This window comes from Chionomys nivalis, chromosome 1, assembly GCF_950005125.1.
Source record: "Chionomys nivalis chromosome 1, mChiNiv1.1, whole genome shotgun sequence".
NCBI classification, from domain to species: Eukaryota; Metazoa; Chordata; class Mammalia; order Rodentia; family Cricetidae; genus Chionomys; species Chionomys nivalis.
In genome coordinates this window covers 122,744,161-122,760,574 of record NC_080086.1, presented here as the reverse complement: position 1 = coordinate 122,760,574, position 16,414 = coordinate 122,744,161, and the positions used below count along the sequence as shown (strand labels likewise).

The 16,414-nt window shown below is 41.1% G+C and overlaps 1 protein-coding gene across 6 annotated transcripts in view; it reads left to right on the top strand.

Moving 5' to 3' along the window:
* The window catches only part of Eml4 (EMAP like 4), a 122,863-nt gene that overhangs the window by 103,176 nt on the left and 3,273 nt on the right, over window positions 1-16,414 (top strand). For all 6 annotated transcript variants that reach the window (XM_057762009.1, XM_057761998.1, XM_057761989.1 and 3 more), the window contains 4 exons: window positions 3,638-3,726; window positions 6,233-6,330; window positions 13,013-13,100; window positions 13,617-13,715. In XM_057762009.1, the coding sequence (XP_057617992.1) occupies window positions 3,638-3,726; window positions 6,233-6,330; window positions 13,013-13,100; window positions 13,617-13,715 (374 nt within the window). The remainder of the gene's footprint in view (window positions 1-3,637; window positions 3,727-6,232; window positions 6,331-13,012; window positions 13,101-13,616; window positions 13,716-16,414) is intronic.

Sequence of the window (16,414 nt, the reverse complement as noted above, 5' to 3'; positions counted from 1 at the left end):
AAAATTGTCATTTTAAAAGAGTATATCGTGTGTGTGATGCCTGGGGATTGAACCCAGGGCCTTGTGTGCTAGACAAATGCTCTACAACTGCCCAAAGACTGTATTGTATCATTTTTAAAGGGGAAAAAATGAGTGCATAGCCGTAAGTGGGCTTAATTACCACTGCTCAGCTTTATTGAGACATGATCCACCATAAAATTCACCTAAGTTTATTATCTAATGATGTTAGTACATACATAAAGCTGTGTAGCATAATTTCAGACTCTTTTCATTAGCCTAGAAAAAAATTCTTTATCTGTTAATAGCAATTCCTTTAGACCCACCTACTGGCCTTTTCAACTATAGGCAGCTCATCAACCTTTTCCTCTAGGTTTGCCAGTTCTGGATACTTTATATGAATGGAATCACAAAGGCATGCCTTGGTGACTGGCTTCTTCCAATCGAAGTAGTAAACCTGGAAAGAATTACGTTATGTATAGTACTTCATTCCTTTTTATGACCAGATAGAATTTCATTATTTGGATACACTATCAATGCCTGTTTGGCTTTCCACCTTTAACAATGGAATGATCCTGCTACAAACATTCTTGTACAAGGTTTTGTGTAGGAGTATGTTTTCAGTTGTCTTGGATGTCAGTAGACTGGCCAAGTCATATAATTCTGCCTAGTGTTTTGACCAACTTTTGTACATCAGCTGTACCATTTGCAATCCTGCCAGCAACTTAAAAGGGCTCCAGTTTCTCCACATCTTTGCAGCAACTCCATCCTCACCTGTGTTTTGGTCATCAGGGGTGTGAAGTAGCTGATCGGCATGGTCTGCATTGGCACTAGCCATGTAGTTGTTATTCTCACCAAATCGTATATTCAAATCCTGTTCGACGTCTGAGTTACTGAATTGTAAGGAGTTCTTGATCAGATAAATGATCGGCTGAATTAGGCTTTTCTTCTCTTCTTGGCTTTACATTTTCAATTTTTTGAGACAGGGTTTCTCTGTGTAGCCTTGGCTGACTCAGAGATCTGCCTGCCTCTGTCTCCTGGGTGTTGGGAATAAAGGCATTTGTCACTTTTTCTTTTTTTTTCTTTCATCTTTTGACTGTACATTTTTCTAATTACAAAAGTAACTTTACTTTTAGTTTTTATTTTCATGCATGTATATGTCTACCTGTATTCCAGAAGAGGGTGTCAGATCCCCTGTAGCTGCGTAACGGGTGATTGTGAGCTACCCAGCATGGAACTTGGATCTTCTAGAAGAGTAACAAGTACCCTTTACTACTCAACTGGCTCTCTAGCCCCAACATGCCTGTGTTTATAATTAGAGGACTGCAAAAAACAGAGCAAGGCCCATAGGACACATTTTTTTTTTCCAGAACATACTATCATGGGTGTATATTTTTTAAAAGAAATGAGATAAATTTATTTAAGGACATCGAGGTAGTTCTACCTCTAAATTGTCTGTGCATAAGTCATATACCCAAGCATGATGTCACATGGCTGTGATCCCAGCAGTTGGGGGAAGGTAGGAGGATCAGGAGTTCAAGGTCAGCCTCGCAGTCATTCTGAGCTACATGAGACTTGTCTCCCACCCCGAAAAAGTCCATCATGATAAAGGGTGGTGCTGCACATTTTGGTATTTGGTTTCCACATCAACTTAGTCTATGACAGATGACTTCCCATTCCTGATGGCCGTTATGTTTAGAAAACCCATTAGACCCTTTAGGCCGCATAGAGCCTCATAGTGATGGCATGTTGCTCCCAAATAGAAGCTTTGTTTTAATATATACACCCTAAAATGAAGTGATTAAATACAATGTGAAAACTCAAATTTTGTTTGTAGAAAATTCCCTTTGCTAAGAAGATCCTAGCCACAGCAGCATCTTCTGAAAGAACACAGTCCTTGCAGGGAAAATGGCAGAGCACACCAGTATTCCCGCACACTTTAACAGCCTCATTGGCTTACTATTAAAGATTGTTTGCCAGGCTGGAAGGAGGACTCAGTAGATAATGCTGTTGATTTGTAGGTATTGACTGCAATTTGGGTCCTCAGAATCCACATAAAAGTTAGGCAGGTGTGGCATGTAGCCTTTAATCCCAGCATCAGCTTAGGACTTCCACACACATGAAAATAAAAATACAAAATAAAATTTCATTCCAAAAATAGAAGAATCAATTTGCTGTGTATTTAAAGAAATAGAAAAAATACACAAGAGTTTGTCTTTTGTTTTTAAATAGGTGTTATCTATAACAGTGTAGGTTTCTATACGTGAGAACATGATCTGGGCTTTGTTGCTTGCTAAGGTTGCTTCTAAACAGATAAAAGATTCTATGTAGTTTTTCTAAGAAAATTAAAGTGATTTAGAAACAGTCTTGCCGGGCGGTGGTGGCGTACGCCTTTAATCCCAGCACTCGGGAGGCAGAGGCAGGCCGATCTCTGTGAGTTCAAGGCCAGTCTGGTCTACAAGAGCTAGTTCCAGGACAGGAACCAAAAAGCTACAGAGAAACCCTGTCTCGAAAATTTGAAAAGAAAAATTAATATTAGTTAAGGGTTTGCCAACTTTAACATTAATAATTTTAAATATAGAATATAATATATTTTTCATAATCATATTAAAACTTGAAGCCTGATATTCACACTAACTCTGTATGTCAAGATCCAGTTAGTCTTAGTTGCGATGTCATCTTGTTCTCTTTTTGAAAAGGCAGTTCTCAGTGCTTATAGTGGTGGCCTGAAGATTGATCAGTAACAGTTCAAAACAAACCTACAGTTTGTGGGCACTGTCAGCTGCACCAACGTATGTTCAGTAAACATGGGCCATATGGCCTCAGTGTGCCAGCTTCCTACTGATTGGCCTTTAAACTCGTGTGTATAGAGAATGTTAAATGACAGTTTTTGAGTTAAATTAGCTACCTAGAAATTCCATCCCATCGTTCACAAAATTGATAAAATTCATTCATGAATGTATCTCTGTTCCGTCCACCTCCCCAGCTGTGCTGCTGTTATCCCTCCTAACCTCCATCAGTGTTGACCACATCCTCCTTACAGGTTCTTCTGTGCCTGCTGCCATTCATTTACTCCTGTGAGCTCTTGTCTGCCAACCATTCCTGAGGTTACCATTTAGTCATTTCTTTTTTCACTGCTCCATTTGCTGTCTTTCAGCTCTGGTATAATCTTTAAAAACCTTGACCCTATCGTTTTATTTTTCTGTCTAAACAGTGCCTAACTGAGATACAGTTTCCACATTCATTGAATTCTGAAGTAGAAGTGAAAACACAACCAGATCCATGTCTACCTAGCAGGATTTTATTTAAATACAATCTTGATTAGACTATAGAAGCACAGTCTTAATTAAAAGATTAATACTGAAATTTTTAAGTTAAAAATGTAGAAAAGGGGGCTCATTTGCTAAGAGCACTGGTTGTTCTTCCAGAGGACCTGGGTTCAATTCCCATGCCCACATAGCAGAAACTGTAACTCCAGTTCCAGGGGATCCGACACCCTCTTACAGACAAACATGTAGGCCAAATACCAATGCAGATAAAAATAAAATCAAAAAAATGTAGAAAAAGTCAGCTACTTTTTCCTATAAATGTTTATGTCTGAAGGCAGTTTTTATTTTTCCCTTCTTTCCTTCCTAAACAGGTGGTTTGTTCTGGATGCAGAAACAAGAGATCTCGTGTCCATCCACACCGATGGGAACGAGCAGCTCTCCGTGATGCGCTACTCAGTAGGTGGGCAGTCCTTCCCTCCCCTTTGACATGCACTGCTGACATCACATTTACTTGTTGATGATGTTCACTCCCTCTCTCAAGAGTTGTGACATTCCCCTGAACATCAGGTTAATTCCACTACTGGAAACTATAAGAAACCTGAACAATTAGACAGCATCGTGAAGATCAAGCAAGCATGCATTTAGAATGAATTATCACAGCTGCAGTAACTGTTAGAAACAGTACAACCAATCATACTATATACACCAGAATCTTTATATATTAAGCTGAATGTAGTAGTACGTTCTTGTTGTTCTACACCCAACCTTAAATAATGACACAGAAACTTATTAATTATGAAATCTTGGCCTTTAGCTTGGGCTTGTTCCCCACTAAATCTTATAACTTAATTTAACCTGTTTCTATTCACCTATGTTCTGCTACATGGCTTTTTACTTTTCTTGGATTCTGTATGTCTGACTCCTTCCAGGTCTCTCTTTGCTGGCATTTCTCACATACCCTACTTCATCTCCAGTTCCTCTCTCTCCCCAGAAGTCCTGCCATTTTCTCATTGTAGCTATTGGCCGTTCAGCTTTTTATTAAACTAATCACAGCAATACGTCTTCACACCATATACAAATATCCCTCAACAACTATTTAGCATCTAATTAGCAACCTTTCCTTTGTGTATAAAAAGATATGAACAGTGGAGAATGGAGTTCAGTAGTAGAACTCCTTGGGTTCAATCCTTGGCGCTGCCAAAAAATTTGTAGAATAGCCAGAATGCACACTAATACTGTTTCTCTAGTTAGTGTTGCTTTGAGTTCTATCATCATAATTGTTTGTTACCTGATAAAATACTTAGTAATTCACTGTAAAAAAATTTCTATAATTCACTCACCTTTGAGTAGCTCTTTGTATTTTATTCAGAATGTTTCACAATATCCCAGTTACTTTGCTGTTGTCACTGTCTATGTAGTTTGATTTATATTATTCTTTTCTAGAACTAGTCTCACTTTTTTTGAGGCCTAGTCTTTCCCAAGCTGGCCTGAAATTCACAATTCTCCTGCCTCTTGGAAGAACTGGGATTATAGGAATGCAGACCTGGAATTTCTTAACATTTTTGGGTTGGTGGGGTTTTTTTTTTTTTTCTTCTTTTTTTTTGTTTGTTTGGTTGTTTTGGGTTGAAACCAGGCCTCCATGTACATGATAGGCAAACACGTCATCAAGGAGCTGCTTCTTTGGCCCAGAAAGTATATTCTCATAGCTGTTGAATCTGGAGTAAAGAAAAAAATGTTTGATTGATTCTTTATTGTTTCAAAAGAAGCACAGAATATGGAGAGAAAATGCATGTTTACCAAGATGCAAAATCCTAGAAAAAAATCAGTTTGATTTCTATTGTTGTTTTAGGTGTTGGTTTTTTACATGTATTATATGTGCACATGTGTCAGAGGACAACTTTTGTAAGTTAGTTCTATCCTTCTACTACATGGTTCCTAGGATGGAAGACAAGTCGTCAAGCATGGCAGTGTATACCTTTCCCTTCCAACCTATCCTGCCTGCCCCAAAAGAGTCATTTCGAAGCAGCAGAGTTTCCTGTTTTGTTTTTATTAGTTTGGTTTTTTTTTTTTTTTTTTTTTTTTTTTTTTTTTGGTTTTTCGAGACAGGGTTTCTCTGTGGTTTTGGAGCCTGTCCTAGAACTAGCTCTGTAGACCAGGCTGGTCTCAAACTCACAGAGATCCGCCTGCCTCTGCCTCCTGAGTGCTGGGATTAAAGGTGTGCGCCACCATTGCCCGGCTTATTAGTTTGTTTTTAATGCTAGAATAACAACCTCTATAAAATGTAGCATTTAAAATCCCATGATCAGTGGAGTTTGACCAATTGTTATTTGTTTAGCATAGTGGTAGTTCCAACCAAAAGATACAGAGCTAGAGAGTGTAGTGTATCCCTTCCCAAGAAGACTTGCCTCGTAATTGGTAAGAGCAGATGTACCTGCTCTGCCTCCTGAGTGCTGGGATTAAAGGCGTGCGCCACCATTGCCCGGCTTATTGGTTTGTTTTTAATGCTAGAATAACAACCTCTATGAAATGTAGCATTTAAAATCCCATGATCAGTGGAGTTTGACCAATTGTTATTTGTTTAGCATAGTGGTAGTTCCAACCAAAAGATACAGAGCTAGAGAGTGTAGTGTATCCCTTCCCAAGAAGACTTGCCTCGTAATTGGTAAGAGCAGATGTACCTGCCTAGGTGTGCAGCTGTGCATGCTTAACTCCTGCATGGACACTGTACTTCCACCAATAGATGCAGGGAAATTGCTCTGAACCCAGACCAGAGAGTGTTTTCAAAGAGGGATTCTGTATTGGACTAGGTAGGTTATTTGATTTTAGGAAATGTTAAGTGATTAGATTTGTTCATAAAATGCCAAATAACAGTTAGATTGATGAGATCTAACATTTGTTATAGAATCAATAAGGCAGCAATGCATGCAGACATTTTTCCAATAAACACTTTTTTTGTTTAATTCTAGATGGTACTCTCCTGGCTGTAGGATCTCATGACAACTTTATTTACCTCTACTCAGTCTCAGAAAATGCAAGAAAATACAGCAGATATGGAAAGTGCACTGTAAGTAGCAAAGTAGAATGACCTAAGTTATAAAGTAATTGAGAAATTGTATTCTGTTAAAAAGAGAATTAAGTGTTCACTTTGATGTAACTTGTTTTCTCCTGTTATTTGCTGTAAACTCTAATCTATTTCTGTGAAAACTGAGATTCCTTGAATCAGAAAGCATGGGTCCCTTGCCTTGATCCCCAGTACCTTATAAACTCGCTATTGTGGCACACTCTTGGCACATGGAGGCAAGAGGATCAGTGTTCGGTGTCATCCTCAGCTACCTAATAAGTTTGACACCAAGCTAGGATACATGAGACTCTATCTCAAATTTAAAAAACAACAAAAAACAAAAAACAAAAAAAAAGGAGGGGGAAACCTGGAGAGGTGTCTCAGTAGAAAGGAGCATGCTCTTGCAGAAGACCTACTTTGGTTGTCAGCACCCACATTGAGCTGCTCTCATCCATCTGTAACTCCCGCTCCAGGGAATCCACTGCTTCTACCCTAATAGGGCCTTGAACAGGTTGTGCTAGCCTTCTGCTTTCGTCTTCTCGCCTACAAAGTGAGGGTGGTAGTAGTTTCCACTTCACAGGATTAAAAGACGCTAATGCAGGGCTGAGGACATGGCTCAGGAAATAAGAGTGTTTACCGTGCAAGCATGAGGACTGAGTTTGAATTACGAGCACCCACATAAAAAGCTGGGCGTGGATATGCATGCCTGTAATCCAGACCTGTGGGGTGGAGACTGGAGGATCACTGTGATTTACTGACTGCCAGCCTGGTTCCAGATACACGAGAGATCCTCTCTCAAGGACAAGGGTGTACACTTGATGTCCTCCTGACCTCTAGGCACATATATATGTGCACCACATAAAAAGAAAGGAAAGACCTGAGGCTTGTACCTGGCATAGAAATACTCAATAATTTGTGCATATTATCTTCATACAAAATGAGGTAACTTAGTGTGTATGTTAGGAAATTATTCATAATTAGCAAATGACATGATGAATTGGTATGGTGGCACAAATCCTTTCATTGTCTTGATAAAACAATTCACTTGGGTGGCACAAATAAAAAAGTTAGTTCTTGCCGGGCGGTGGTGGCGCACGCCTTTAATCCCAGCACTTGGGAGGCAGAGGCAGGCGGATCTCTGTGAGTTCGAGACCAGCCTGGTCTACAAGAGCTAGTTCCAGGACGGGCTCCAAAACCACAGAGAAACCCTGTCTCGAAAAACCAAAAAAAAAAAAAAAAAAGTTAGTTCTTATAAACATACATGGTATGGGACTGAAATTTATTGTACTTATTATATATGGATTGAATAGCCTTTATTCAAAATGCTTGGGACCAGAAGTGTTTCAGATTTCAGCTTTTTTACCTTTGGGAATAAGAGATTTGGGGGTCAAGATTGAAGTATAAATGAAGTAAAATTGAAGTATAAGTTTCTTATACACATGGCCCAGTGGTAATTTTACAGTATGTTTACTACACTTGTGTTTTGACCCACCTGTCAGTGAGATTATAAATCTTAGATTTTGAAGCATTTTGAATATTCACATTAGGAGTTTTCAGTTTGGCTAAGTTTGGTGGCACAGACCTGTAATCTTAGCACTCTGGAGACAGAAACATTGGCCACAAGTTCAAGACCAGCCAGGTCTATGTGATAACACTGTTTGAGAAAAGAAAACAAGGTTGAACTTCTATGAGCAAAAATAATGTTTGAGAGAAGAGCTCTGTTTGTTGCTGCTCTGTATGTTTTATACTGTACACTCAGACCAGTCCGTTTATACACCAGTCTACCAGCCATCTGAGTTACTTGTAGAACTTAACAAATGGTTTTTGTTTGCTTTGGAAATAATTACAAATCACTATTTACATTTTTTAATTAATTTACCAACTTAATGTCTGTAGTATGGAGTAGTATAGAAAAGAAAGATAAAGGGAAATAGTCCACTGAGAGGGTAGGAGTCACTCAGCTGGGAAAGTGCTTGCCTTGTATACTTGAGGACCTCAGTTGGAGCCCAGAACCTTTGTTTAAAAAATAAAAAACTGGGCATGGTGGTACTAGGTTGTAGTCCCAGCACAGAGGGAACAGAAACTGGCAGATCACTGGAATTCACTGACTGGCCAGCCTGGCCTATTGGGTGAGTTCCAGACCAGTGAGGACAACGTGTGAGGTTGTCTTCTGTTCGTCGTGTATATGTGTACACACATGAGCATCTGCAGCACACATACAAATAAAGAAAAAAGTATTTCAACATGAGAATTATTTTTAGATAACTAAGATTTGCCCAGGACTTGTGTGAGTGCATATACCATAGTGTGCATGAGGAGGTCAGAGGGTAGCTTCGCATGGGCATCCAGTGGGGAACACAGGCTATCTCTCTGGCCCAACTTTATCTTTTTTTTAAGTAATTTATTTAATTATGTGCATGTGGTGTGAAGGTATCATCCCCTGAAACTGGAGTTATAGACAGTTGTGAGCTGCCTGCCATATGGGTGCTGGGAATGGAACCTGGGTCCTCTGGAAGAGTAGCTCTTAACTACTGACCCATCTCTTCAGCCCCTTTAAATTATCTTTTAGTTATAACCTCTTTAACAAAAATAAAAAGGTCCCAAGTCTTAATAATAGGGTGTATAAAATAGGACTTAATGTTATAGAATCTATATTTTGTTTGTTTTGTTGGTTTTGAAGCAGGGTCTTATCATGTAGCCCAGACTGGCCTCAGTTGAGTACTGGGATTATAGGTGTACACTCCACCACACACAGATGCAATCCAGCTTTATAGCTGGTTACAATATGGGGTACTTGCTTATTATCTCAGTACTCTTTTTGCAGATGAAGAAAATAGACAATAGATGAATTAACATTTGGTTGTCTTGACATCATGGCACATCTAGAACATAAAGTTTTTGTAGAGGGCAGACTGCGATGGTCATATTTCCTCGGACTTGTCACTGTGTGTTATACTATGCACTAACATGCAATTCACCCAGAAGAGAAGCAGCAGTATATAAGATTTGATGATCAGAATGCCCTTGGAAATGTTGGGAAATGACAAATTGGTTAATTGCATGAGACTTGTCCTACTGTAATTAGGCAGCTTTTATCTTTAATGAGTACTTAAAAGTATAATGATGAGATACTCAGGAACGGTTTGTGTCCACAGTGGTTTGCGGCCACAACGAAAGGCCTGTCTTCTTGGCTTAACTGTCTTCTTGCTGTCTCTTCTCTTTCCATTTCCACCCGCTGGTCTAGAATCTCTGTTGCTTTTATCTGTTTTCTGCTATTAGAAAGGACAAACTGGGCATTGCTGGCTCTCCCACCTAATTTGTGACTTGAGGCAAGTTAATTAACTTCCCTAAATCGTATGTTCATAAAATTGGAGATCTTAAAAGTTCATACTTCACAGAACTGCTGTGGAACAACCAAAGCTCAGAATTCAAATGTGAATGCTGCCCCTACTGTCAGTCATTTTCCTGATTATGTACAAGGGGTGCAGTAAAGAAATTTACCATGGTATAGTTAAGGGAAAGGTTTTCATTGTGCTTAGAGAAAGCAGACTGGAAGTGGGAAAGCGAGAAGACAGCATAGCGGGGGAGAACAGGAGCGACTACAAGAAAGGGAATAGTGAGAGAATAGCCACTAGGGGGATAAAGAGTAGGGGTCTGAGGTGAGAAGGGCCAGGTAACTTGCTTCTATGACAAGTACTCGTGAGTAGGGACTGAGGGAGCCTGGGGCAGACATGGGCTTTGGTAGGTAAGGGAAATGACTCAAGCTCCTAAGGGATGCTGACTTCTTTCCTTCTGCTGGAAATCCTTCTACAGTCCATCTTGAACTCATTTCTGGGTCTATGGACTGCTTGTTGGACTGCCTGAGGCCTAACTTTTAAGTGACTAGTGTAGCTGAAGAAGAGACTGAGACTAGAGCCTTGGGAAACACCCCAGCAATAAATTACAACGCGTGCTGAGAGATTGCAGTCTGCCCTTCTTATGGTGTCCCGGTGTATGAAAACGTCATTTTACAAGACGGGGCTACACGAGAATGCAGAGCAGGGCTCCCCAGTAGAAGGCAGCAGGCTGGCTCAAGTGTCCCTGATGACTGGTGCACTTAAGTCACCACACTCTTCCAAAGCTGGTCCGTCAAATACGCGTTTACCATGAGCACAGTAACTGCTAAGGGCACTAATTCCAGTTTCCACTGGCCAACCAGGTTTATTCTCTGTGAGCAAACCTCATCAAACAATATAAATGCCAAGAGGGTGGAACATGAGTATCCTATAGCCAGTGCACGCCTCCTCTTTAGTAAGGAAAGTGCTTACGAAGCCAGCGAGTAATCAGAAGGCGAGCAGTTCATACCTATATCCAAGGTACTGCTATAGCTCTTGGTTCGGGTCCCTCCTGCCCACCATCTTGACCTGAATCTAGAAATAAACAGCACTTTCTTACTTACAGTCACCTTAGGCACTAGACTTGCTGGCCTGGGAGCCAAAATGGCTCTTACTTCTTGGGGTTTTATTCCCAGAGGTCTCCATGAGCGTAGCTTGCTCTTCTGTTCACTGAAGCGCATTTCCCCTCTGTAGAGTGGTTGTGAGACAAGGTCTTGTTCTAAAGCCCAGATTCTCTTCAGCCTCCCAGGTACTGGGATCACGGGCTGATTTTGTTTAGTTTTACCTCAAATATCTTTCATAATCTTACTGAAGTTTATCCCTATCTACTTAAAATTTCATTATTTTTAAAACTTCTACACATTTTGATTTCTAAATTTTTAAATTTACTGTTTAGTCCCTCTTTTAGGTGCTCTTTGAGAGGTTAAGTCAGATCTCAAAAGGACTAGAATATTGGCATTTAAATTTGAAAATTTTAGCATATAAAAGTATTGAAGACAGCATTAGCTGTGCAACTTCATTCCCTGAATTTTAACAAAATAAAGAATCCACAGCAGTGGCTCATTTATCACAGCCTCTTGTTCTGACCACCCTAATCACGTTCATGCCCCTCACCCTGCAAGTGTGTGAATAATCTGGTTTCCAGCTGAGAAGAACTGGGTTCAGATGTGTCAGGTATCAGACCTTAGAAGCCAGGATAAATGGGTTACGTCTGTTGTTTCCTTTTAGTCATATTTTAGTCCTTACCACACAATGCTCGTCATTCCAGAAACAAAATAAGAGTGGTTCTTGCACTAGAAGTCATTCAGCAGAATACCTTTTCTCTTTCAGAACAAAGTCTTAAAAGGACTATTTAGCTCTTGGTATTGTGGACCATTGACTGTCCGTCGATTTGTGTCCTGATTGGTCTAAACTTCCTAGACATCTCAAAGAAAGTAAGCCATGAAACTGATTCAGGTTTCAGCAAAATGATATGTTTTGATATTACTATACCAGATTATACATAGTACTCTACTAACTTTAAAATTAGTGATAAAGACTTATTTAAAAGAGTTCATTAGAAGAAATCAATGGCAGAGTATTTGCCTAGTATGTCCCAGGCCCTAGGTTTGATCCAGCACCTCACTCACAGAAGTCCTTTTCTCCTTCTGCTGCAGCTTCCATGCCCAACATCATTTTAGGTGGGTGAATTCAAACCACCACATCACACTTCTAATGCAGAAAGGATATGAACAAGAAACAAAGACACCCCTCCACTAAGTCTTTCTGCCACCCAGAGCTACACAGTAGTTTGGGAAAGACAGTATTTGAGTAGGGCACCCAGGCAAGTGATAGGGAATTGCCAGTGTACACTGGGACACGTTTAGATTGGGCTTTAGGAGACTGGAATAACTGAGAAGTTTGTGAGTCATTAAGAACTATATCTGAGACACATTGAGTTTATTAACTTCAAACAATGTAAGCAGGAGGCTTTTAATTCCAAAAGTACAAAATTAGGCAAATAAAAGAAGTGAGTGTGTGTCTGTCAGCTTTGATAAATCATAAGATTGGCTGGACATACCTGAAATGGTTTATTGGGAATCATCAAATGCATACATGTAAATGGTTAAGCATTTAGTAGTTTTGTTGTTTTGATATCCAGTGTTAATACAGTCTAAGCAGCAAAAGATCACTGTTTTCCTATTTAAGGAAAATTTTGAAGAATCAGATGATTAACTTGGGTCCAGATGTTCGACAGGAATGCAGTGTTGGGTCACTTTCCCCTACCCAGAACATTCTTTGGAGTTCAGAATTTGCCTAGAAGAGTTCCACTCTGACTATTTATAGGGCCCATACACAGCCCAGGAAAACGTCTATGTGCATAGTCTGTAACAGAAACTCCTTCTCAAGGCTGGTGTCACTCCAGTAGGGCCATATAGTTAGTGGGTTGAAGGCAGGCCTGAGAGGGCACGGTGCTCTGGGATGGAATTTTCTAGAAGAGTTAGTACCTACTTGGTTCTGGTGTGTAGATAGAGCCAGCAGGTGTCACCAGGTCCAAAGCACTTTATAGTGTTCTGTTGTGTGAAGCCCTGTGAACTTCACAACCCTGCCCAAACTCTTAGTGTATCACTGGTGTCTTCCTGCATCCTCGCCTTCTAACAAGAGGGGGTGAAAAGACCCCCGAAGAACCTGCTCTGGGTCTCTTGGTTCCGCAGGCCCTGGTGCTGTTCCCATCCCTTAGGAGTCCTAGCACAGAGGTGCTAAGAAAGCACTGTTAGCAATTTTTAAACTGTCATTCAGAACTCTAAATGCTTCCTTTAATCTTTTCTTAGGGACATTCTAGCTACATCACACACCTTGACTGGTCCCCAGACAATAAGCATATAATGTCTAACTCAGGCGACTACGAGATACTATACTGTAAGTATGAGCAGTTGTCTCTGGGATCAGACGTGTTTGCCTGTGTTATGAAGGCTGCATGGAATGTGAACAGTGGAGAATGTGTGCTGGAGAATGTGTTAACAGCACACGTTACTCCAGGCTAAGTAATGAGGCTCACATGCGGTTCTCTGTCCAAGAAAGCAAATGCCTTAGTTTAATGGTGCAGAACTGACAGCAGATGCTGCCATGAGATATTTTTCTGTGAAACTGCTGCAGCTCTGAATGGTTTCATTTAACAGCTTTCTCTAGAGGCAGGGAGAATGTTAGGGTGCGCCTTTATGCTTCCAGAGAAAAGAATAAAACATCCATGGGAAACACTTTGTAATTCTGTAAGGTCCTGTTACATACTTTCTTTTCCCTTTTAAATGTATCTTAATGTTTTTCAGTGTATGGATTATAAATACAAGTAAACATGACTAGTTTGAATCAAGATTCACTTTCAAATGCATTTGTACACAGCACTATGATTACACTCCCTGTTTCTAATTTCTAAAGGGGACATTGAGAATGGATGCAAACTGATCAGGAACCGATCAGATTGTAAGGACATCGACTGGACAACATACACCTGTGTGCTAGGCTTCCAAGTCTTTGGTAAGAATTTCACAGCTAATGTGGAAAGTGTGTGTGTGTGTGTGTGTGTGTGTGTGTGTGTGTGTGCGTGCGTGTGTCGGGGGGAGCTTTTTAATCCATGTTTACCAGGTAAATCAATAAATGGAAGGTGTTAACCAAGCATGGTGGCATGCACCTTTAACCTCAGCATTTGGAAGGCAGAAAGGTAGGTGTATCTCTGAGAGTTCGAGGCCAGACAAGACTACATAGGAAGACCCTTAATTTCAGATTCAGAAAACTTAAATGTACTGATTGAACCAATGTGAAATTTGTTCTCTGCAGAACCCCACAGTTTTGGTCTCAAGTAAAGGAGTTGACACAATAGAGTAAATTAGCTTCCAGTGTTTCCCAGGTGGATCTGAAGCTTTCAAATTAATAAGACCTTTTTGAAATAGCAGCTTTATTGAGATCGTATTCACATATTGTACAGTTTACCCAGAGTGTACAAATCAGTGGTTTTCTTATGCCCACAATCGTAAAATTTATCATGCTCTGTTCTTGCAACATTTTCCTCACCCCTAAAGAGATGCTACCATTAGTCACCACCCGTCTCTCCCTCTGCCCTAGTGGTTCTCAACTGTGGGTCAGATGACCCTTTCATAGGGTCGCATATCAGATATTTACATTACGGCTCATAACAGTAGCAAAATTAGTTATGAAATTCTGTGGTTGGGGTCGCCACAGCAGAGTGATCTGTATTAAAGGGATGCAGTGTTAGGAAGATTGAGAAGCACTACTTTACCCAAACCTAGCGACACTACACTCATCTGCTTTCTGTCAGTTTCCCTATTCTGGATAGTTCATATAAATGGACACATACAACTGTGGTCCAGTGAGTAAGAGTCATCTGGGTATGGCATATACCAGTCCTTCCTTACAGTTCTGATGCCCTTTTGTATGAACGGCATAGACTACATTTTGTTCATCTCTTCCTCAGGTAGGCTGTTTCTACTCCTTTGCTATTAAAATGGTGCTGTGTACATGGACAGAGTTTTTATGGGCAAGGTTTCCTTCTCTTGGGTGTACATACACTCCAAAGTGGCATTGCTGGGTCCTGTGACTTGTGAGGAACTACTACATGTGTGCTTTTTTGCTTGTGGGTATTCAGTAGTTAGTCCTAGTACCATCTGTTAAAATATTAAGGTGTTTTAAAGATAAAATTTGGGGATTAAAGAGCTGAAGAGGTGGCTTATTTGGCAAAGTGCTTACAAGGGAAGCAAGAAGACCCAAGTTCAGAGTTGCAGCTAGCATTAGCATGTACCTACAATCCCCTCACTAAAGAGGTAGAGACAGCGGGGGAGGGTCCCTGAAGGCTCTCGGTGGCCAGCCTGACTGAATCTGAGCTTCAGGGTTAGGTAGAGACTCTGATTCAAATCACAGAGATTTGAGGAGCTGAGGGGATGGTTCTGTGGGTACAGATAGAGCCGAGGGGATGGTTCCGTGGTACAGATGGAGCCGAGGGCATGGTTCCATGGTACAGATGGAGCCGAGGGCATGGTTCCGTGGTACAGATGGAGCCGAGGGGATGGTTCCGTGGTACAGATGGAGCCGAGGGGATGGTTCCGTGGTACAGATGGAGCCGAGGGGATGGTTCTGTGGTACAGATGGAGCCAAGGGGATGGTTCTGTGGTACAGATGGAGCCGAGGGCATGGTTCCGTGGGTACAGATGGAGCCAAGGGCATGGTTCTGTGGGTACAGGCTAAACATGGAGACCTGAGTTTGAATTTCCAGCATCCACTAAAAACCTGGGCATGATTATAAACATGCCTGTAACCCCAACACTGTGGGGCCTGCCTGCACAGGCAGATCCCGAGAGTTTGCTGGCAAGTGGTTCTAGCAAAAACAGTAAGTTTTCAGTTCCATGAAAGACTTTTTTTTTAAGATTTATTTTATATGTAAAAAGTGTTTTGCTTGCATGTATAGAAGTGTGCCATGTACATGCTGTTGAGGCCAGAGGACATTGATTAAATCCTGTGGAACTAGAGTTGAGAATGGTTGTGATCCACCATCCAGGTATAGGGAGGGACCAAACCTAGCACTTCTGCAAAGGCAGTAAGTGCTCAGCTGCTGTGCCATCTCCACTGCACAAAGACTGGCCCTGTGGGCAGAGAGCAATAGAGTAAGACTCCAGCATTCTCTTGGATTCACATGTCCCTCCCTGTACACCCACATGTATGTAACACACACACAGTATTTTTAACAAACCTACCATCTCCCCCCACAAATACATTTGTTCTCAGGACTAGATAGGTGGGTCAGGTTTGATTCCCAGGCTCCCACTGTGGCTCACAGTGGTGGTTCTGTTCCGGGGGATCATATGCCCTCTTCTGACTTCTGTGGTCGCCAGGCATACATGTGGTGTGCATGTGCCAGCAAACCCTCATGCACATTCAAAACAGAAGTTCTCCAATATAGGGGTCAGACATGTTCCACAGTTCAGTCTGATCTAACTGGAGCTTGTCCCTTACTCTGACCGTATTCACCACCCTCAGAGTAGCTTGCTAAGCACATTTGGTATGTCGTTTTGAAAACACATTTGTTGTATCTTCTTTTTGAAAACAGGAAAGTTCTGTGGGATAACACACTAGACCAGTATATGACCTGACACTTCCCTAAGAACACTTTTTTGAAGGCTCCTCCCTTGAGGGGACATGTAGTCCCCTCCCTGGGGAGCATATGT